The sequence below is a fragment of the Centruroides sculpturatus genome, unplaced genomic scaffold, assembly GCF_000671375.1.
Source record: "Centruroides sculpturatus isolate CEXI.00-Female unplaced genomic scaffold, Cexi_2.0 scaffold790, whole genome shotgun sequence".
Lineage (NCBI taxonomy): Eukaryota > Metazoa > Arthropoda > Arachnida > Scorpiones > Buthidae > Centruroides > Centruroides sculpturatus.
Genome location: NW_019385106.1, coordinates 134,590 through 157,244, shown reverse-complemented (window position 1 = coordinate 157,244; position 22,655 = coordinate 134,590). Strand labels below are relative to the sequence as shown.

Sequence of the window (22,655 nt, the reverse complement as noted above, 5' to 3'; positions counted from 1 at the left end):
GTCTATCAGATCATGGCTAAATGAAAAGGAGTTATCACACCAAGATGAAAAGGAACCAGAATCAATTATTCAAATATAACTTTTATTAATATGGAAATGCATTTTGGGTACACAGACCTTCATCAGCCCATTTAAAGATTAGACATATGGTAGTGAACACAGTATCTATCTAAAATATTGTAACAAAACACAGTTTACAAACTGATATTATAAATAACACAGTGAACTGTATATACAATTACATAAAATACTAAATTAAAACTAATAAAATTGTACAATACAATAATAAAAACAATTGATGGTTGTAATTAGTCTGGAACTGGCAGATTAAACTGTGTCTTCATAAAACATATTGGTTCTATCAATAATAATTCTATGCATTGTATGCTAGAACTTCTAAATAATAATAATAATAAAAACACCTTTCTCATTTTTTCTATTAAGTTTTAATAAAATGAAGTAACATTTTCCTTAGTTCATTTTAATTCAAGAAAACATTAGTTCATCTTATTAAAATTGCTAGAAAAAGTGTGAAAAGTGTTTTTATTATTACTATCAATAATAAATTATTAGTTACATTTATGGCTTAATTTTAACAAATTAAAAAAAATTTAGATAATTTAAATGTGCTGAGCATTTATTTTATGAAAAAACAGTTATGCACCAATTTATCATTTAAAGTACATTAATCTGCTGTTTCCATAGTAACAATCAAAATCATCTGAATCTTATACTTTGAGAGCCTGTAGCAATAAACTATTTTTGAGCTGTTTGACCATTGGGACTTTTGATCAGGACCTCACAAACTACAACATAATTTATTTTCAGCCAATTTCACCTAAATTGAAATTTTCCATAAATATAAAAAAAAGGTGCATCATGTGTTTGAACTCTTCACATGCGGCACATAAGCAATCAGGAGGTAGGCACTAGAGTGAGCAAAGACAGGAGGCCTGATAGTTCAAATGTCATGTTTGAGAGGCACTAGATTCTGTTTCTGTTGTGTGATGTCCTGAAAGCAGGTGAGTAGTTGGTGGTATGGTGTGTCTGTCAACGAGGCTTACACCAGAAGTAGGGCAGTATGCTATGTGGCCAATTTCCTGGAGGTGTGTTTGCTGAGAAGGCAGCGGTTTTTATGTTGGCTGACTTTACAGAAAAAGTCCACTCCTATGATCCATTGTGAAACTGTGACAATGATGAATGGCCAAGTGAACTTGCAGCAGAGGTAAAGGTCAAGCATGAACAAATGCTCACCAAAAGTATGGGTTGACTGAATCATTGGCGGTAAAGAAATCAAGTTTTTTGAAGGCGATTGCTGCCTTTCTCATCTCACTGGAATAATGGAGACATCAGCACCTGTGTCAATTAGGAAATATTACCCAGTTTGTTTGTCTGTAAAGAAGAGATGGTGGAGTTTGTCATTGCTGTCACTCATGGTTGTGAGTGATAACTCTTGGTGTTACCTGGGAAGGAACACAGAGGTGAACATTTCTTAGTTCAGTGTATGAAGGTATGTATAGTGATCCCAGCAATATCCTAATTTTAAAATTTATCAGAAAGTAGAAAAATATAATAAAAATAATATTAAAAAGTTTTTCCTACCGATAATATTTTGGAAATATCCTATATGGCAGACAGAAAGAAAAAGAAATGGTCTGTTAAAAATTGTAATACAATACTTTCAAAGAAGTCTTACAGAATACAACAGAATATCTTTAATTATTGCAAAGTAAGAGTCATATATTCTACATTGAATCCTATTTGCAATTGATCTAATTATATTAAATATCAGCAGTTTGTTGGTTCAATTCTATCTTTATAAGGATTCACAGGTAATGCTTAGTAAGTAATGGTATGTAGATATACAGGTAAAGAAAACTTTTAAAAAATGTACAAGAAAATGTTATGTATTTGTCTATTNACCCAGTTTGTTTGTCTGTAAAGAAGAGATGGTGGAGTTTGTCATTGCTGTCACTCATGGTTGTGAGTGATAACTCTTGGTGTTACCTGGGAAGGAACACAGAGGTGAACATTTCTTAGTTCAGTGTATGAAGGTATGTATAGTGATCCCAGCAATATCCATGATGTTCTGGAGCAGACAATCATGGACGAATATGGACAAAAGTTAAGTTATGGACTCCATATCGGGCTACCCTAGACAGTGAAATGTTCCTATAGAGTTTGGAACAAATTTCCACTACCTGGGCTTGTAATTCACAGACTACAGCACTACTTGCAAAGGATCAGTTCCAGATTGATCTGTAGTCAAGTTGTTCCAGATAGTGTGGATGAAGTTGAATACACAGGTGACAGAGTAGTGAGTACAAGTGAATATTGCTTTAGTGTTTAATACTGTTTAATAACTATAAATACTGACTGATATATAAATATAAACAAAATCTCCAAAACATTTTCAAGCCTATAGACATGTTGGCTTAAAATATAATCTATAAATATAAACTGTTATGTTTGTAGATTAAATTCCTGCAAAGATGAACCCATATGCCCGAAGATGTTTGGGAGAATTTTTTATATCAGTCAGCTCCTCTAAAATAGTGTCTGCAGTTATTAAGTTCAGTAAATAGCAATTTTTTGTTTACTTTTGTTGTTATAAATATTTTAATATTTCCTAAAACTCTGAAAATAATTATTCAGGATAAAAATTTGAATTTATAACTCTTGTAATTTGAAATTTTACTAGATTTCTAACTTGAAATCAACAAGTAACTAACATGATAAAGTCCAAGTTTTCCAAACTATATAAATTTAGAGTTACAATGCACAGATTTCCATATGTAAATGACTACAACCCCATTTTATCTAAAATCAGAATACCCCTGTTTAGATTAAATCTAACCAGTGTATCTGATGATAAATACAAAAAGCATGCAAAAACATTGCATATAGTAAAACCTTTTAATTCCTAATGTAATGTTTGTGATTTTATTCATCTATTATTTGTTGCTGTTTAATATGTTCTAATTTTATATCACAAAATGTTAAATACTAAAATTGTTTTAACGTTTGTTAATTAAAATATAATTTTCAACAAAATTTGTATGATGATGCATTATATAAACAAACTTATTACTTTAATGGTAAAGCAAACTAAATCATATGGTCAGATATCAATTGCCATAAATTGATATTTGATAATTAATAAATTTGGTTTAATTATTGTTTATGTCTATAAATCACACATTTATTTTTATTCAAATTTCATGCAATTTGTTTATTTTTATCATTAAGCATTTCATCATTATGATCTACTCAAAATTTCATATCTTCTATAAAATTTCATAGCATGACAAAGTTTGCTATCTTTATCATCACATATGTAATATATGTATATTGCTTTAATTAATTAGCTGTGAGGATAACTGATATGATTTAAGCATGTTGTTTTTAACCATATTAATCATTTATAATTAACAAGAATTTGGATCAAGTCATTATTTTTGATTGGAATGACTTTAACAAAAAAAATTAAATTTGGTGTATTTAAAATAAATATTCTGCTTGATATTGTGAAAAAAAGTAGCATAATCAGAAAGGGCCCAGAGGGCCTAGGTCCCTCTTACCTTTACAAATATAGAAAACAGATTTAAATATGACAAATACACTTATACAGTAGAGCATCGATTATCCAAATACCAATCAACCAAAACATCGGTTAACTGAAAGCTGGAACGCTTTTGGTTAACCAATTGTTAACCGTTTGCATTGCAGCACTCTTTCCCTCCCTGCCAAACTGAACTGTAGGCCTAGTTTAATGTATTACATTATGTAAGGTATGTATTTGTAAGACGTGTGATACAAATTATATACAGTACAGTTTTGTTTTAATATATTTTTTTGTAAATGATCAGTTATCCGAACAACCTCAGACCTGAATTGTTTCGGCTAATTCAGTGTTTCTCAACCTCTAACAAATCATTGCCCCCTTCAATAAAACCGTGACATAGTATCGCCACCTTCACTTCAAAATTCCGATGCCGAGGGCCAAGGCTAATGCCAAATTCGTACTGCGTTGAATAGACTAGTGACTAGTATAATGTTATTTGTTTAATTATTGTACGATATAACAAATAAAATATCTAATTATTCTTACTATAATGTTTTACTATATCGCCCAGAAAATTGTTTTTCATCCCCCCAAAATATAAATTGTTACTAATCACCCCCTCAACATGGAAAAATGCCCACATGGGGCAATATTGCCCCCATTGAGAAACACTGGGTTAATTGATGCTCTACTGTACTTATGTATATACAATATCTGAGTTACTCTTCAAACAGAGCACTAGTGGCTAATATTCATAGTAATACAGGAGTGAATGTACATTTGCACAGTATAATTCAAGCTCCCTTAATAAGGCAAAATTCACAAATTTTAATACAAATGTAAAATTCATAAAATTCAGATTCTGTCAGTTATCAAAATAAAAAATATCTGAATATACTTAAAATACCAATGTATTGTAAACAGAACTTATTTCATTTTACCAAGTTTGTAATCATAATACATCCAAAACAAGTACACAACAGATTTTACAAACTTAAATAAAATTTTATTTAGATCTAAAATTTATTTTTTAATGCTATAAATTAATATTTTATCAGACAACAATAAAAATATATAATCTATTTATAACTTTATACTTATATTGTCATTTTCTAATAATTTGCAATTTAGTATTAATAATAAAGATATTTTTAATTTTAAAATTATGTTACAGAAATTCATATATCAAGAACATTAAAAGCATATAGTACAATACATTACAATACATGCTTTTAACAGTATATTATATCAGTTGTAGTTGATTCTACTAAAATAATAATATTTTTATTATGCTATTTAATTCTGTTTAAAACTGATATTAATTGTTACTGACTTCTTTGAAGTTCTTTGCTGTTCAGGTAAGTGAAGTATTACCTGGACAGCAAATAATGTATAATCTTAATTGCTTGAAGTAATGGTGAGAGAAAATGAATTTACAAGTAATGAATAAAGTTCAGAAGAATAGTGTAATTAACTTAAAAATAAAATTACTTGCATTGGAATTATTTATCTTTTCCTGTGCATTAAACAGATGTAAGTCAAGAGTTTTGATGAAGAACAATAGAAAAAGAGTTCTGGTATTTGAAAGGTTTTGTTATTGAAAATTGATTAAATAAGGATAGATAGGAAAGATTAAAACTGAAGAATTTTATAGAAGAATTAGAAGAAATATAGAAGAATTATATAGAAGAAAAAAATCTCATTTAGAAAATAATTAACAGAAAGTTATAGCTTTTTGGTCACATATTTATAGGCTGAATAATGAATGCATCGTTCATCCTGCATCATATTAAAGACAAGTAATCATCCAACCATCAGCCAAATTAACCAGGCAGAAATTATGCTACAAATATTAATTAGAAATTACATGATTAGAACAACTAGAAATAGACATTAGGTACCATCTCTTGATGAAAATAGTAACTATAATTTAATTTTAAATTTACAAAAACTTTTAACATATAAGCGTTAAATTAGACACCTATGTCACTAAATTGACGAGCGCTTTCGACGATATACACTTTCGTCTTCTTCAGGTCATTAGAACCTTTTTTGAATACAAAATTTTTAAAAAACATTCCAATCTTAAATAGCAAATTTGGAATGATAGCAACGGTAGAATATAAACAGATATTTAAATAAAAATATGCGCGGTAGAATATAAACAGATATTTAAATAAAAAACATGCGCGTTTATGTTGCGCATGCGTTATACGCCTATATATTGTGGATTTAGTTGCGATACTTTATATAACTGTACAAACTGATCCACAAAGGGGGCAAATCCAGTGTGGGGGTGTTGCAAGGCTTTAATACGTTGGTGATAAGGGCTTCCCAGATATATACAAGATTTTTGTGGTTGCAATGTTTTAATATTACCACGTCATTCCACAGAGGGGTATGTTTGTGTTGTAGTACCATTCTGGCGAGTTCTGTGTCATTCCTGCCTTCTCTGATGGAACATTGATGCTCTGAAATGCGGTTAGCTAACATTCTGGTTGTCGCACCAATATAATGGGTGCGACCGCCTATATCATTCTCTAATGGAACTGAATACACCCCCGATTTTTCATTGGTGGATAAAGGATCTCTGTCGTTGGACAGCAACCTCCTAAGATTCGGCCGCGGAGAGATCGGCAGAAACAAATCATGTCGCCTAAAAATACGACAGATACGGAGGGTGACACGGCCAGAAAATGGTATCGCTGGCAGGACTATTGTGGACTCCCTCGGACGGTGTAGTGTGGTGGCGGGAAAGAGTGATGTTTTTACCTTATTTAAAATGTAATTAAATTTGGCTTTGCTGTAGCCCGCCTCATTTATCGCTTGGCAGATAATATTAAGTTCGGTGTCAATAGCCGCCTGGTTGGACGATAGGAGGAAGGCCCTTCTTATCAAAGGTGAAATTGCCGCATTGACGTAATGTTGCGGTTGGTATGCCGTGGCCGGGATTAGAGGAGGTACACCACTGAATTTGTGGAATACGGAGTATGTGGTGTTATTTCGGGATTTATTGATTTTTAGATCCAAGAAGGCAATTTCATTTTCCTTTTCTTTTTCCCAGGTGAAAATAATAGTGGGATAAGTGGTCGCTAGACGGTCTTTGAAGGCAAGGTCTTTATCAAATTATAGAAATTTTAAATTTAGAATAGTCTGGAAGAAAAGAATTGACCGAGAGCAGGAGTCAAACCCACAACCTCCACTTACTGTGTAATGTGCTGACCAGTTACACCACCCGAACCTCTGAGAGATTTCTCCCTTTCAGACACATTTAAACTTTAGATATAAAAACATCCAATGGTTACCCACAACCATATTCAATTTCCACTGGCCTACTTCAACATGACACTTATTTGGCTATCATTTTACCTGGCATGGTATGATATATATATTTATTTATATAAACATCCCAAGAACCCTGAACTCTATATATTAATAATCATCCAACCATCCAGACTATTTTAAATTTAAAATTGAATTATAGTTACTACTTTCATTAAGAGATGGAGTCTAACATGTACTGTACCTCTAGCTGTTCTAATCATATAATTTCTAATTAATTTTTTTGTAGCATAATTTCTGCTCGATTAATTTGGCTGATGGTTGGATGATTATTAATACATCAGGTTCTTGGGATGTTTATATACAGGTAACCCCCGTATAACATGGCACTTCTATAGCATGGATTCGCTCTAACACGGTTCGAGAATTGGTACCGTCCCCCGTATAACACGGTACTTTTATAGCACGGATTCACTCTGACACGGTTCGAGAAATGGGTAAAACCCTCGTACAACATAAAATGTAATAAATTTTTACATACTTAAGTACTAATAGTTCACGAAAATTATTATTTTCGTGAACTATTAGTACTTCAGTGTGTAAATTTTCTTTTCTCGTCTCCATACACATGGTCCTTCGCGAAAATTGTTTCAATTTTGCCAGATCTCGACGCTTCTGCTTCTGGTGTTGCCAGATGTTTTTCCCTTATTCCATAATTGCTTAGCACCATATAAGGAAATTTATAAAGATCGTTTAATTATTTAACTAGAAGCAAGCAATCTAAAATTACATACACTTTTTGCAAAAGGTAAAGCATGAATCTGAAAATAATGCAGAAAAATGCTCAGAGGATAACAATACCTTGCCAAAAAAAAAAACGCTCTCGGTTAATAGTGCTTTTAGTGATGACAAAGAAAACATTGTTTAATTTATAATAATATGTATCACTTAAGAAAATTTTAATAAAGATATTTACCTTAATTATGAAAATATAGTAGTATGTTTTTTAATTTTTGGAACCTAACCCTCCTTTTCATACTAGTTCTTTGTTTCACATAACACGGATTCGCATAACACGGCAATTTTTTGGAACGTAACTACCGTGTTATACGGGGGTTACCTGTATATTAAAGACTACTGTCTTTATGATTCAAAGTATGAATAAAAGAAAAAATAATAAGAATGAACTGATGATACTAAAGAATGGGGTTAAGCCTGTTTGCAAGGATTAAGCCATCTAGCTTCGAATAGAGAGAAATGGAAGAAAATGGTTGAGAAGGCATCAAACACTATGAGCATGAGTCCACCAATGAAATGATTATTTTAAAATATTAAATAAAATATAAAATTAATAAATAAATTTAAATTTTCTGTGATACAATTAAATGAATAACTGGGGGAGGAAATCCTCAATAACAAAGGCATCATGATTTAGTTTAGAAATATTTTCAACCTCTATCCTATTTGTATTTATATGTAAATAACGAAAATATTTACTTTTAAATTAAATTTTTAGCTGTGTGTAAAAATGTCCAATCCACTTTCACAAAATATTTCCACAAAGTTCTATAAATTTTATAAAATATAATATAATATATAACAACCTAGACTATCAGTTCCTTTTTTAATCCTGACAATTCTTTCCAATGCACTTGGAAGTGGTGGTATATCAATATCCCATCGTGAACTTGGAGAAAAGGCAGGACTACTTAAAGGTGTCGACTTGCTTGAAGTAAAACCTCCTGATAAAAGTGAAGATGGTGTGAGAGAGGTTTGGCGGAGTGGAAAATTAGATATTCTTCGTAACTGATCATCATATTTCTGTTGATAAGTAAAAAATAGTTTTAAACTTAATCTAACACTTATTCTAAATATTAATTTATTATATCATTCCAAGTTTTTAACAACTGAAAATTATATGTATTTCAAAAGCTGCAAATTATTTATCATTTCATAGCAAAGTGTATATAAGTAATAAATATCTAATTNATCAAACACAAAAATGAAACAGAACTGTTATGTATGTAAACCTCCAGGATATAACACACACCGAATTGCCCCTTGACCTAGTTAGGCAACCCTGCACCTCTGACCTTTATCATGTTCCTTTGTCTCGTGCATTAGCTGTTGTAACACTTAGACCTGAAGGCACAAAGTTACATTTGTATTATCATCAAGTTATGTTTGTATTATAATAAAGTTAATTATATAAATTAACAAGTAATCGTTTATTTTACAGACACAACAAGAACCTACAAAAGTATTTCTGTACCTATTTTTGAACATTACATTTCTGTATTCTGACAACTGAAGGAGACCCATTAAACTGATCTAAAATGCTTTTGCTCACTAAATTTTACTTTCTGGAGTGATATAAGGTGTGGTTTTGCTTCCAACTTTCTTTCTTCAGTTTCTGCTGGTGTTTATTATATTGATATATCCTTAAACACAAACCTAGCTGGTTGTCAGAAAACTACTTGATAAAATCTGTGCCCTCTACATTCTTCCTCCACATTACTGTATCAATACAATACACCTAGCATAAAACTTAAAACTTGTTCTGTATTTGTTGATTATTTATTTCACTTTTCTGACTACTAATTCTGCTTACACCCCACTGATTGGCAACCCTACAAGAATTCCTGTATTCTGATTGAAGAATTTATCATTAAAGCAGAAATATGAATCATGTACTATGATTGTAGCTAGAGAAAACAGTTCTCTAGAAGTCACTGTTTGAAAGACTTAACTTTCCATTGACAACTCTTTTAGGAGAAGGACAGGGTCCTCTTTAATGATAGAGTGATTCAAAACTATATGTATACATTAGGTCATTCTCACTTCTTTTTATAACTTCTAACTTGGTCTTTAAAATACAAACTGTTCTTAACAGTCCATCATAGTCCTCTATTTTTATGTTGATCCATTTTGCTACAACTTTTTCTAATAAATAAGTGGATGAGTCTTTCTTGTTAACAATCAATCTAACTGCCTAAAGGTCCAATTAACATTTTGGAATTTGAAATTTCTTTTTTAAATATTTTGAAATATTTAAAAAAAAAAGGGAGACACAGAAGAAGTCCAACATCAACTGGATATGTGGAACAGGAAGCTACAGAAATGGAGAATGAAGATAAGCAAAGAGAAATGCAACACAGTGGTGATGTCTAAGAGAACTCAGGAGGGGAGAGGGAAAATCAAACTGAATGGAGAATTATTAGAGGATATTGATAGCTTTAGATACCTGAGAACAGAAATATCAAATGATGGAAAGTTAAGCAAGTGTAAAACCAGCAAAAAGATATATGACAAAAAAATCTCATAATTCACTGAAAACAAAAAATGATAATATATTTACACCAATTAAGATAAAACATTTCATTAAAAAATTGAATGTTTCTTTTGTGATCTTCTGCCATTATTATTACATATACAGGATTTTTCAAAAGTAATGTTTCATAGGAGATTGTGTGGAGAAGCATCAGGAGATTGTAGGTAAAGCATCAGAGGACAGGCATATAGTGTGATGCATCATTTCAGGTCTGCATTACTGTAAAACAGAAATTAATTGCACAAAATTCATATGCACAGTCAAATCACTTTCAACTAATATAACCCAGCTGCACAATTCTGTAACTCACAACTAGGTATGTTGTAAGGATTCAATGAACTTGTTCTATTTAATACGTGAAATATTACTGGTCTTTTTATAACTGTTATGTTTAATTTTATTTAAATACAATTAAAAATAATAATAATAAACCAGTAATGCGTTGTATTCTTGCTATCGTCAGCATGTTGATTATTAAAAAAAAATCAATTCTCACAACATAAACATGTAACAGTTAGTACAATTAATTTCTGTTTGACAGTAATGCAGACCTGAAATGATGCCTCATATAACCAGTACACTATATACCTGCCCTCTGATGCTTTACCTACAATCTCCTGAGCTTCTCCACATAATCTTCTATGATACATTACTTTTGAAAACCCTGTAGACGTATACTTTATTTTATTTTGTTTTTGTTTGTGTGTTTGTATAAAGTTTATATGTATATATTACTTTGTTTCCCACTAACCCTTTCTCTTATTCTTTAATCAGCTTATATTATAATTGCTGAGAGGCTGGTGAAAATACCCAGCATGGTACCAAGAAGATAGATATATAAATACAGAAACAAAGAATATCATGTAGTGCAGAGAGGGGTCAGAAGGAACTAAAGATACTGAGAAAAATAATATATTTTGAATGTCTAGAAAAAAGTGAAAAGTTAAACTTGGATAGGTAAAGATTACCTCCCTGACAAAGTACTGGAAGGAAAAGAAAAAATATAGGCTTTAATATCTGCAGAATTTTCTAGGGGGCAATGCTTGAGACAAATAATTACAGTAGAGCATCGATTATCCGACCCCCAATTAACTGTCACCTTGATTAACTGACCATTCTAGTTGGCAAATTTCAAATATCCGCTAGTGATGTGGCGTTACAATATTTGGCTATGTCTTGGCTACTTTAATATAATTTTTGTTAAATTTTTGCATGTTTTAGCTGGCAACACTGGCTCGACCATGAAAGGGAGGCCAGTATTTAAACGAGATTTAATTTTCTAATTATGAGTGATTGTTTGTTTCGTGAGCAATAAAATAATTTAAAAATAATTTTTAACAATGCAATAGCGACTATTATTTAAAAAAAAATTTGTTAGGCTTAACATCAATGAAAATTCAACGCAAAGTAGATTAATAGCGATATACTAATTACATGGAATATACTAATATACTATACTAATAATGTATTTGTTCATACTTTTCGATTATCCGTTTTTTCAGTTATTCGACCAACCCCAGTCCCCAATTGAGTCAGATAATTGATTCTCTACTGTATTCCCAATTAGAACATAAATCCAAAGTTCTTTTAATCAGAGCCTTAAATGCAGCATTTTTTTTTTTTTGATGAGCTGCATTGTTTGAGTGAAGTGGAATGTAAATAGACTGGTAGGTAGGTGCCTTTCCTGTAGATTTTAGTGCAAAATTTGTTACTAATTCTAGTGATTCACAAGAAGTCTTTCTTGTAAATCACTAGGGTCTTTTTTCTTCGTCTTTCAGAAACAAAACCACACCTTATATCACTCCAGAAAGTATACTTTAGTGAGCAAAAGCATTTTTGATCCAATTTAATGGATCTTTTTCAATTATCAAACACAAAAATGAAACAGAACTGTTATGTATGTAAACCTCCAGGATATAACACACACCGAATTGCCCCTTGACCTAGTTAGGCGACCCTGCACCTCTGACCTTTATCATGTTCCTTTGTCTCGTGCATTAGCTGTTGTAACACTTAGACCTGAAGGCACAAAGTTACATTTGTATTATCATCAAGTTATGTTTGTATTATAATAAAGTTAATTATATAAATTAACAAGTAATCGTTTATTTTACAGACACAACAAGAACCTACAAAAGTATTTCTGTACCTATTTTTGAACATTACATTTCTGTATTCTGACAACTGAAGGAGACCCATTAAACTGATCTAAAATGCTTTTGCTCACTAAATTTTACTTTCTGGAGTGATATAAGGTGTGGTTTTGCTTCCAACTTTCTTTCTTCAGTTTCTGCTGGTGTTTATTATATTGATATATCCTTAAACACAAACCTAGCTGGTTGTCAGAAAACTACTTGATAAAATCTGTGCCCTCTACATTCTTCCTCCACATTACTGTATCAATACAATACACCTAGCATAAAACTTAAAACTTGTTCTGTATTTGTTGATTATTTATTTCACTTTTCTGACTACTAATTCTGCTTACACCCCACTGATTGGCAACCCTACAAGAATTCCTGTATTCTGATTGAAGAATTTATCATTAAAGCAGAAATATGAATCATGTACTATGATTGTAGCTAGAGAAAACAGTTCTCTAGAAGTCACTGTTTGAAAGACTTAACTTTCCATTGACAACTCTTTTAGGAGAAGGACAGGGTCCTCTTTAATGATAGAGTGATTCAAAACTATATGTATACATTAGGTCATTCTCACTTCTTTTTATAACTTCTAACTTGGTCTTTAAAATACAAACTGTTCTTAACAGTCCATCATAGTCCTCTATTTTTATGTTGATCCATTTTGCTACAACTTTTTCTAATAAATAAGTGGATGAGTCTTTCTTGTTAACAATCAATCTAACTGCCTAAAGGTCCAATTAACATTTTGGAATTTGAAATTTCTTTTTTAAATATTTTGAAATATTTAAAAAAAAAAGGGAGACACAGAAGAAGTCCAACATCAACTGGATATGTGGAACAGGAAGCTACAGAAATGGAGAATGAAGATAAGCAAAGAGAAATGCAACACAGTGGTGATGTCTAAGAGAACTCAGGAGGGGAGAGGGAAAATCAAACTGAATGGAGAATTATTAGAGGATATTGATAGCTTTAGATACCTGAGAACAGAAATATCAAATGATGGAAAGTTAAGCAAAAAAGTAAGTAGAAGAATACAGCAAGCTGATGGCTTCTGCCAGAGTATGAGAACTTTGATCTGAAAAAAGGAAGTGCCACTCAAATGTAAGCAGGTCCCCTTTATCAATTATACTTTATCCCAATATTGACTTAGGGAGCTGCAGCATGGAGAGAAGACAAAAAGATCCAGGCAACAGAAATGAAATTCTTCCGGAGCATGCTGAGTAAGACCAGAAGAGACAGGATAAGGAATGAAGAAATAAGGGAAAGAACAAAAATGAAAAATTTGGGGAAGAAGTTAGAACAAATTAGACTGAGATAGTTTGGACATACTAAGAGAAAGAATATCAAAGTTGGCATTGGAGAAAATAGAGGGGAGAAGACTAGAGAAAGACCAGGAGGAAGTGGATGGACAAAATAGCTAAAGACCTAAGAAAAAGGACTGATGATGTAGCAAGTGTTTGCAGAAGATGGAGGAAAGATAAAAAGAGATGGAGGTCTTTAGTCCATGACCCAACACAGACTTCACTGGATTAAGGGCAAAGAAGAAAAAGAAGAATTATCAAAATCTGCATTTTCTGCTTTATTGGAGAACTTTAAAATGCTTCCTTTAATTCTCAAATACCTTTCAGATCATCATCAGGAGTAGAAATTATAGAAGAAACTTTGTAAAACTCAATTCAAACACTAAAAATCTTCAACTCAAATTCAAATGGGAAAAAGTGGAATAATTATAATTAAAAATTAGGAGATATCTTCAAAACTTCTTTGGTTTATAATTTTAACCTTCTTTGTAAATAGACAAATTTGAATGATCATAATCTTACAACTGGATTACAGTTAAAATAACTGTACTATACTAAAATAAAATAATATAAAATGCTACTGAAAATTATATACATATAATTATTATGAAAATTTATTAGATAATAAAATTCAAAATAAATAAAAATGGCAAAGATTACACAAAAATACCTGATCAAATTCAAAACCTGAAGACATATATACTGATTTTGTAATATTTTCTGAAAGTAATTCTCCAGTAGATGATTCATTAAGTGGAATCTGAAAAATTAAATTAATTTTAAATGTTGCAAGTAATATTATAAAGTAATTATAGATAACCGACTTTTTTGTTTTCTTCTTTACTAATTATTATTCAGTTAAATGTAATTACAACTTTTAGATTAATATAGCAATTGATTTATATATTCACTTATGTCCAAAACAGTTATACTATAAAACCTGTGTTAACTGATAGTCCTTTAATATTATTTAATGTAGTTATTGAATATAAAGAAATGTATTTATTTGATTTAAGTTAATGATTTCTCTATATTCCTTATCAAAATTAATTTAAAATCAACACAATTTGAAATATATTGTTAATTGATAATTATTCATCAAAGAAACATGATATAAAATTACTAATTTTAATTAACTTTTTATAATTTTAAAAGTAGAAAAGGAATTATATTAAAAATATTTATTTTGTATAATTTGAATAATTAAATATATAACACTTTAAACCATTAATCCAGCAACAAATCATGAATATTACCATTAGAATTAAAAAGAATGACAATATAATAAAACAAGGCTTGTGCACAACTGCTCTTGCAGCTTCTGCCTCTGACAATAATGTCAATGTATCACTCAATAGGGCCCATCTTCTACATTGCACATCTATCCTAGCACACCTCAGGAATTTGAAAAGACTTGAAATGTATGAAGCTGTAAAGAGAGGCACCATCATTAATTTTAAGAACATAAAAACCATATTTCATACTTGAAAAGCTATATTTGAAATTTTATAATCCTTGAATCTCCAGTTTTTGTTATATCTTTATATTTACTAATTTATTTGTGTTCTGAGTACCACTCTTCTGCACATGTGCCTGCTTTGCCAGCACATTTTTACCAAGTTCCATTTCCATTAATTTTGAATTTATATCTTACATTCTGCATTCAATCTTCTGTTATGAAACCTGAAGATAATCATTGAAAATATTAAAGTTCACTTTCTGTTGCTGGATTATTGGTTTAAAGCATTATATATTGTATTTTCATCCAGCTTATGTCGGTATTTATTGAATAATTAAATACTAAAAGTTTCCAATGCACCTAAACTAAATAATAATTACTTCTGAATTTTGGTTACTTTCTGGACATGGAAGTGGTTTAGCAATTCCTATTCTTACTAAACCTTTTGGAGCTCCCTGCAATGCATGAACTGCTGTTTCTAAACTGGCATTTTCTAAGTTAATATTATTAACAAAGAGTAAACGATCTCCTGGAATTAGCCTTCCATCCTGTTGGGCAGCACCTCCAGGTACAAGACTTCGAACAACAATCACTGTCTCATTGAGATTCATTGGATCCTGAAACAAATAGTTGAAAATAACATTTATTAATAATTTCATAAATTCAATTAAATTTCAAAAATGGCAATAAACAGATTTTAAGTTTTCGATCTTTCACATTCATTGTAAAAGAAGCATTTATAATTTTAATCCTGTCATCAACTAAAGCCATAAAAAAGCACTCTCTTTTATTTTAAAATATTTCAATAGTCTTCTGTCTTCCTACAATGTTTCTCTTTAAATATTTGTTACTTAATATTACACATAACTAAAAGTGTCTAATTTCTTAACACTTTTAGTTATATGAAGAGAAGTGGCATTTAATTTCATTTTTGAAAATCAATGATAATTTTCAAAAGTGAAATTAAATGCATTTTCTCTTCATATAGTTATGGATATCATTATTTACAAATAACTATATGATAAGAAACTGCATCTAAAGAAGTTGGATCTTTGCATTAAAATATGTATTCTAATTTCATTGTAAACAAATATTTCATTATTATTTAGTGCTGCTTTATTTAATTTTAGCATATAATTTATTGAGATACTATTTTTATATGTTATAATAAAAAAAGTTTTACTTGCATTTTTACCAGTGCTATATTGCATTTGAAGCTCAAAAACTGGTTGCATGCTACATATCAATCAATTTCCAACTGATGTCAATTTACATTGATCTCCACAACAAATTTTTATTTAGATTTAGATCAGTCTTAAACTCTTTTTTTTTTCTTTGCATAGTTTTAGTTTTCTACACTGCAAACCACAGTTTTGTTTTCTTAGAAAATAACTACTATACTCTAGGTCAATATACTTTTTTAAGATAAGTAATAAATAATATTAGGTCAAAATTATTTTCACTGGTCACTTTTTTCATCCTTGGAAAGTGTACAAGAAAATTTTTCAACAAATTACTTATCCAAAACTGTATTTTGGCTTTGAATGTTTTTGTAGAGCTAATCATTTCAGCTAAATGATTGATTATTTTTTCCCTGGAGATCCAGGTTTAAACTGTTCAATTTTTCATATAGGTCAGTTAAAAAAAAGCCAAGTCCATCAACCATTGTGGGTTATTTAATTGTTCAAACATTTGACCTTTTCACATAAAGAATTTTTTTATCTCTTCCAAAAGATCAAATAATTGGCCAAGTGCTTTGTGTTTACTTTACTTAACTGTCTTATATCTGTATGTAAGATAAGGTCAGCTTGGAAAGATTCGTCCTTTTCTACAAGGGCTTTAAACAATCTGTGTGACAAAGGATTTTCTCAAATTTTGTTAATTATTTTAACAATAACATTCATAACATGTTCAAAGGATAATATTTTGGCACATAATGATTCTTGATGTATGATGCAGTGAAAATACATAAAGTTCAGAAAGGATTCATCTCTCTTGCAATGAGAAATAAATCCATTATTGCAGCCCATCATTGCTAGTGCACCATCAGTAATTATTGCTGATAACTTGTGTAAAGGCATATTAATTTCTGTTGAGTAATTTTTAAAGATATTATAAATATCTTCACCCCTTGTTCACTCTTGCATTGATAGTAACTTTAATAGTTCTTCTTTCACACTAAAATCACTGAATACCATTTTTATCATTACTGCCAATTGTGCTGTATATAATATATCTGTTGACTCGTCTAACTGTAATGAGAAATACTCACATTCTTTTATGAATATTCATAAAAGCATTCATATCAGCTTTATTAGAGTTATATAATGGCACAAAGCAGAAAGTAGGAAAATAAAATTATATTTCCAAAGCCTTGAGGGCTGCATATTAAGACTTAGTGGATACAGGTTGCTCATGACTTGTCTATTATCTTCAGGCTAACATATAGACCTAAAATATGTATAACCTTACAGTCATTTTCAACACACACACATATATATATATATATTATATGTATGAGTATGTATATGCATTACAATAAATAATGTAAATCTGCTGATGACAATTTTTTCATTATATTCCATTTTAATAAACCTAAAAATAATCCTGTATTTACCAGGTTTTCAAGAAATTTGGTTATATATTGCCACTAGCACTCCAGTCCACATTGTGTATGATCCTTCACAACAACAGACAAGGTTGAACCTTGAAAAATCTAGAGTATATGCTAACAAAATCTGCTAACTGGGTCCAATCCTGTAAATCACAAAACTAGACAGATTTGGTCACTTGCACCTTACTGAAATTCTATTTGGCACTGCCATTTAAAAACATTGCTCATCTCTGATTCAGACCATAAATGGGGAGTTTTATCCAAAATTGAAATTTATAAATGTAGTTCTCATATATTACTTTATCATCTTAATTATTTTAAACTTTAATTTAGTTTTCCTTAAAATTTTATGAATTAAAAATTTTTTATTATGAAAATAAGTTTAAAACTTTTAATTATTTTATAAGAAGTTTATTCTATGGATATATCTATGAAAAATTAAAATAAATTAATGATTTAAATGATTTATAGGTGAAGATTTATACAGAAAACAAACTTAGCAGCAAACTAATTTTGTGTATAATGAATTTTTTAATGAAAATTTTGATATCAATAATGATAACATTTACTTTATTTTTATTCTTAAATTTAATAATAAAAAGTAAATCAAATTTAATCTAGAAATTTAGAAGAAACCTTACCTGATAATCAAGAATACTGAAACCAAGCCCCCTGTCTCCTTTTATAAGTTCAACAATATGAGGCTCACTACTCCATGTTGCAAGACTAGCAAGAGGTTCTAAAGATCTTGATCTTAATTTAGATAAAGTAGTATGTATTGAAGAAACAAGTGACAATCCCATTGCAAGATAACCATCAGATTTAGCTTTCACTAAACGTGTTGATATTGTTTTCCTTCTAGAAATTTCAGCACAATGACCACAAGTTTTTTTTGGTGTTGAATGATATAGTGGGGACATATGAAAATCTTTAGTAGGTGGATGGGGATGACGAGCACAAACTAAGTACACTAATTTTGGTAATTCTTTCAATATTTGCACAACTTCTCTATGGTTCAATCCTAACAATCTTTTGCCATTCACCTAAAATAAAAATAATTTTGATTAACAAATGTTTAGATATTAAGGTATTAAAAAAAAGCATTCAGCATTTATATGGTAGATAGTAGACACCATACTGTGTAAAAAAAAATGTAATAAATACACTAAACTCAACCATTTCTGAGGTATTAACAATTTTGTATGTTAGCATCATGGTTGACTTAATAGGTTCTTCATGTCATATGCAACATAAAAAGAGAGAATAATCTTGCTAAATCTTTACCTTGAAATTTACAGAAAATGTTCTGCATGTCTTCCTTCCATTTCTTTACACATTTGGCATCTTATAATTCCTAGTTATTGACAGATTATCTCAGAAGCAATTTAAATGAGGGCATTAAAGGTGGCCAGTTTGAATGTGTATGGATAATGCAAGAAACTGGAATAAAGTTTCTTTAACCCAGCTTCTTCACACAAAGCAATTGAGTTTTCACCCCATGCTTACTAAGATTTTTTACTAAGTATGACATGTACTACAGTGTTGTGCAGTCCATGGAAGCTGTGGAAGTGCTGCTTTCCTTGTATTTTCTAAAATATAAATACATATTGTGCAATTATTTTCATAAACAAGTTCTCATATTTTTGTTTCATGTCAATGTATCTATTTAGAATTAAAATAAATAAACTGTTTATTTTTGTCATTTCCAATATTTGTTTATAATTTTTATAGAAACACAGCTTCCCTATCATCAAATGTCACTGCATCCCACTGATGTACTATCTGCCATATAAATGCTGAATGCTATTATATATATATTTTATGTATTTATTTAAAAAACATACCATACATAAGTCTTCATAAAAGTCTCATATTATCACATTATCATAAAAATTTCAATAAAATCTAAGTTTTACACATATATCCTAAGATTTGCTAAGTTGTTTTATTAGTCCAAAATAATTGAAAAACTGTTTTCATTTCAATTTAGCAGTCAATGTTGTTAAATGTTAGGCTTGACAAAAGCTTTGGTAAAGTTAACATAAGTTTATTACACAACAGACAAGCTTAAAAGTAAAAAAAAAAAAAAAAAAACACAAGTCAAACTATGTTATTTTTACTTGTTATTTACTTATACAAAAGTTAATTAACTGTATAATATTGAAGGAAAAAAATCAGAAACAAGTGTGAAATATAAAACTTTTTCTCACAAAAAGCTTACAAAAATCAATTTCTATACTAAACTTAACAGGATATTTGTATCTTTGTGAAATAATTAAAAATAAAATGTTTCCATATTTTAGATGGTAAAAAAATTTATAATTATTGAATCATTTTTAATAGTTTTAATATTTCTGATTTTAATAATATATATACTTACTTACATCTCATATTTCTAGAATTTGCACCTAACTAATTATTGCAATATGCCAAACTTCCATGATATTTCAAGTGGAGAAAAATCTTTTTGATCTAAACAAATACCTTTCTAATTTACATTTTTTTTTTTTTTTTGGCAGTTGCACTTCATAAATCCTTGCTCTCCAGTAAAAGATATTTCTCTGATTACTTCACAAACACTCACTTCATCTTTTTCAAAGTCAGTTTTACGAAGTTCTTACAGACTGTAAATTGGTTGCTGCTAAAAACTACTTCAATTTATCTGCCAGTGTTCCAAGTTGATAGAATTCCTTGTCTTTGATAACTGTAACCAATGCAATTACATACTTAGAATCAGTCTTAGATCTGTCAATTTCAGGAATTTTTTCTCTCACATTTTGGCTAACCTTACCAACCAAACATAACATGTCTGAACAACAACAGCAGATAAAAGTAATTGAAGTGTTATAACAAGACAAAAAAATAATGAGTAAAGAATGCATTCAGATATGCACAAATATATGTTTAGATGACTAACCTTGTAGCTATCTCAACTTTTATAATTATATACAAACTTCTTTTTTTTCAAAATGTCTAAATTTTACCTTTACAACCTGATATTTGTTATATAACATTTCTTTGTTTAATTTTAAAGGTTTAAAAGATTTTTAGACTTTTTATTTTACATAAAATTTTATATTCCAGTATAACATCTTATTTTACAATTCAGATTCTACATAATTTTTATGCCATAAATTATGCAATTTTAATTTAATAGTCAGATGTCACAATCAACTAGCAAAATATTCATCTGACCAGTTAAAAATATATTTTATTTTAATGAATTTATTTATTTTTAAAATAACCAGACTATGGACTAGCCTGTAACTGAGTGATACAGTTATTCTCAACCTAGAAAACCCAAACATTCCTCAATATTTTTTTATTCTTTTATGGTTCTTTGAAGCCATTTTCAACATTGCTTTAGGAAGATCTTCTTTTGCATGATACAAGGTAAGTCATGTAAATTTCCACAGGAAACTAAAATTTTCTCTTACTGCTATTTATTGTTGTTTTATCATTGATAATTTTTTAAAACATATTATCAATATTAACACTTAACAATGTAATTAGTTCTCAAAACGAATTTAATACCAAAATTTTAAATTTCAAAGTAGATATAATTTATTTCCAGACTTGCTTGCTCTCTTTTTGCTTGAAACAATTGCTTTTCTCCATCCTCAAATCCTTCTTCATTTTTAATAAACAATGGGTGATCGGTTAATGAACAGTTCCGACTGTGAACAAATCAGATAATGAACACTTTCACAAAAAATTTTTGTTTGGACAACAAACACTTCACAGAGCAAACAGAAAAAGAAGTGACATAAAATAGTGAATACCAACTGGTCTTCCCTTCTCTCCAGGTGACAATTCAAAATCTTTCGGAGCCCTGAAGACATCAACATTGATTCTCAACCCAATACCAATCAGATAGTATTCCTCTGATTTTTTAAACTCTCCCTTGTAATTCCAGCTTTTTGTTTACCCTTCTGACAAATAATTTTTTATAGTCTTTGTGAGACTGTTGGGCACTTGTTAAGTTTGGCGTCAGTTTTTCTTTTCTAAAAGTGAGAGTTTAACTGTCGTATTGAATATTCATTAACGGTTTAATACCAAAATTTCGAATTTCATTTGGGCCTCACATTTACATAATTCTTTTGTGCACTAGTTGATTTCTGCTCTCTGAATTTTTGTAACTGCTTTTCTGAACTTTTTATTTAAAAAAGAAACTGATAATATTATTGAGCCTAAAATGAGTGGAGTGTCAAGAACTGTGCTCACCGTAGAAGCCAAGCAAAAGATAATAGCCAAGGTAGAGAGTGGACCCAACATGTCTGATGTTGCTAGGCAGTATGGCTTGAACAGGTCTACAGTAGGCACAATCTTAGCTAAGAAAGATATAATCAAGTAGTCTCAAGCAGCTAAAGTTGTAATGAAAATCACATCTGAGAAATAGAGCATTGAAGAGGTCATAATGGAACCTAAAACTGATGTGACAACAGAAGAACTCCAAGAACTCTTAAATGAAGGACTCTTGCCAACATCTGCTATTAAAGATCTTTTGAAGAAGTGGGAGGATGTCAGAACAAGTCATCCAAATGGCATCCAAACCAGAATGAGGTTAATAAGCTTGGGGATCTTTACAATGACAATACTATTTAATTACTTCCAAAAAATCCTGAAGAAGAGAGAAAATCAATTGACATTGGACAGATTCTTTAACCCCCACAAACAGAAAAAAACATGACTAATAAAAATGCAAGACTGTGTATATATGTATTTTTACTATTACATATAAATAAACATAGTAAAAAAGTATATATTTTTTATTTTCTGGAGTCTCCAGAACAAATTAATCAAATTTCCATAAAAACCTATGATAAATCGATAATCGGTTAACGAACAATTCAGATAGCAAACAAAGTCTTGGAATGGATTATGTTCATTAACTGATTACCCACTGTACATTAGAATTAATCAGTTACCTTTGCCTGTTAGCTATTTGAATCTAGTTGT

At 30.0% G+C, this 22,655-nt stretch overlaps 1 protein-coding gene across 1 annotated transcript in view; it reads right to left on the bottom strand.

Annotated features, from left to right (window-relative positions):
• Positions 1-22,655, bottom strand: part of LOC111634795 (multiple PDZ domain protein-like) — a 194,199-nt gene that overhangs the window by 44,598 nt on the left and 126,946 nt on the right. Inside the window, exons 11-14 of the mRNA XM_023379630.1 lie at positions 18,338-18,739; positions 15,463-15,699; positions 14,294-14,383; positions 8,452-8,668 (exon numbers count right to left, since the gene is read on the bottom strand). Of these exons, the coding sequence (XP_023235398.1) occupies positions 8,452-8,668; positions 14,294-14,383; positions 15,463-15,699; positions 18,338-18,739 (946 nt within the window). The remainder of the gene's footprint in view (positions 1-8,451; positions 8,669-14,293; positions 14,384-15,462; positions 15,700-18,337; positions 18,740-22,655) is intronic.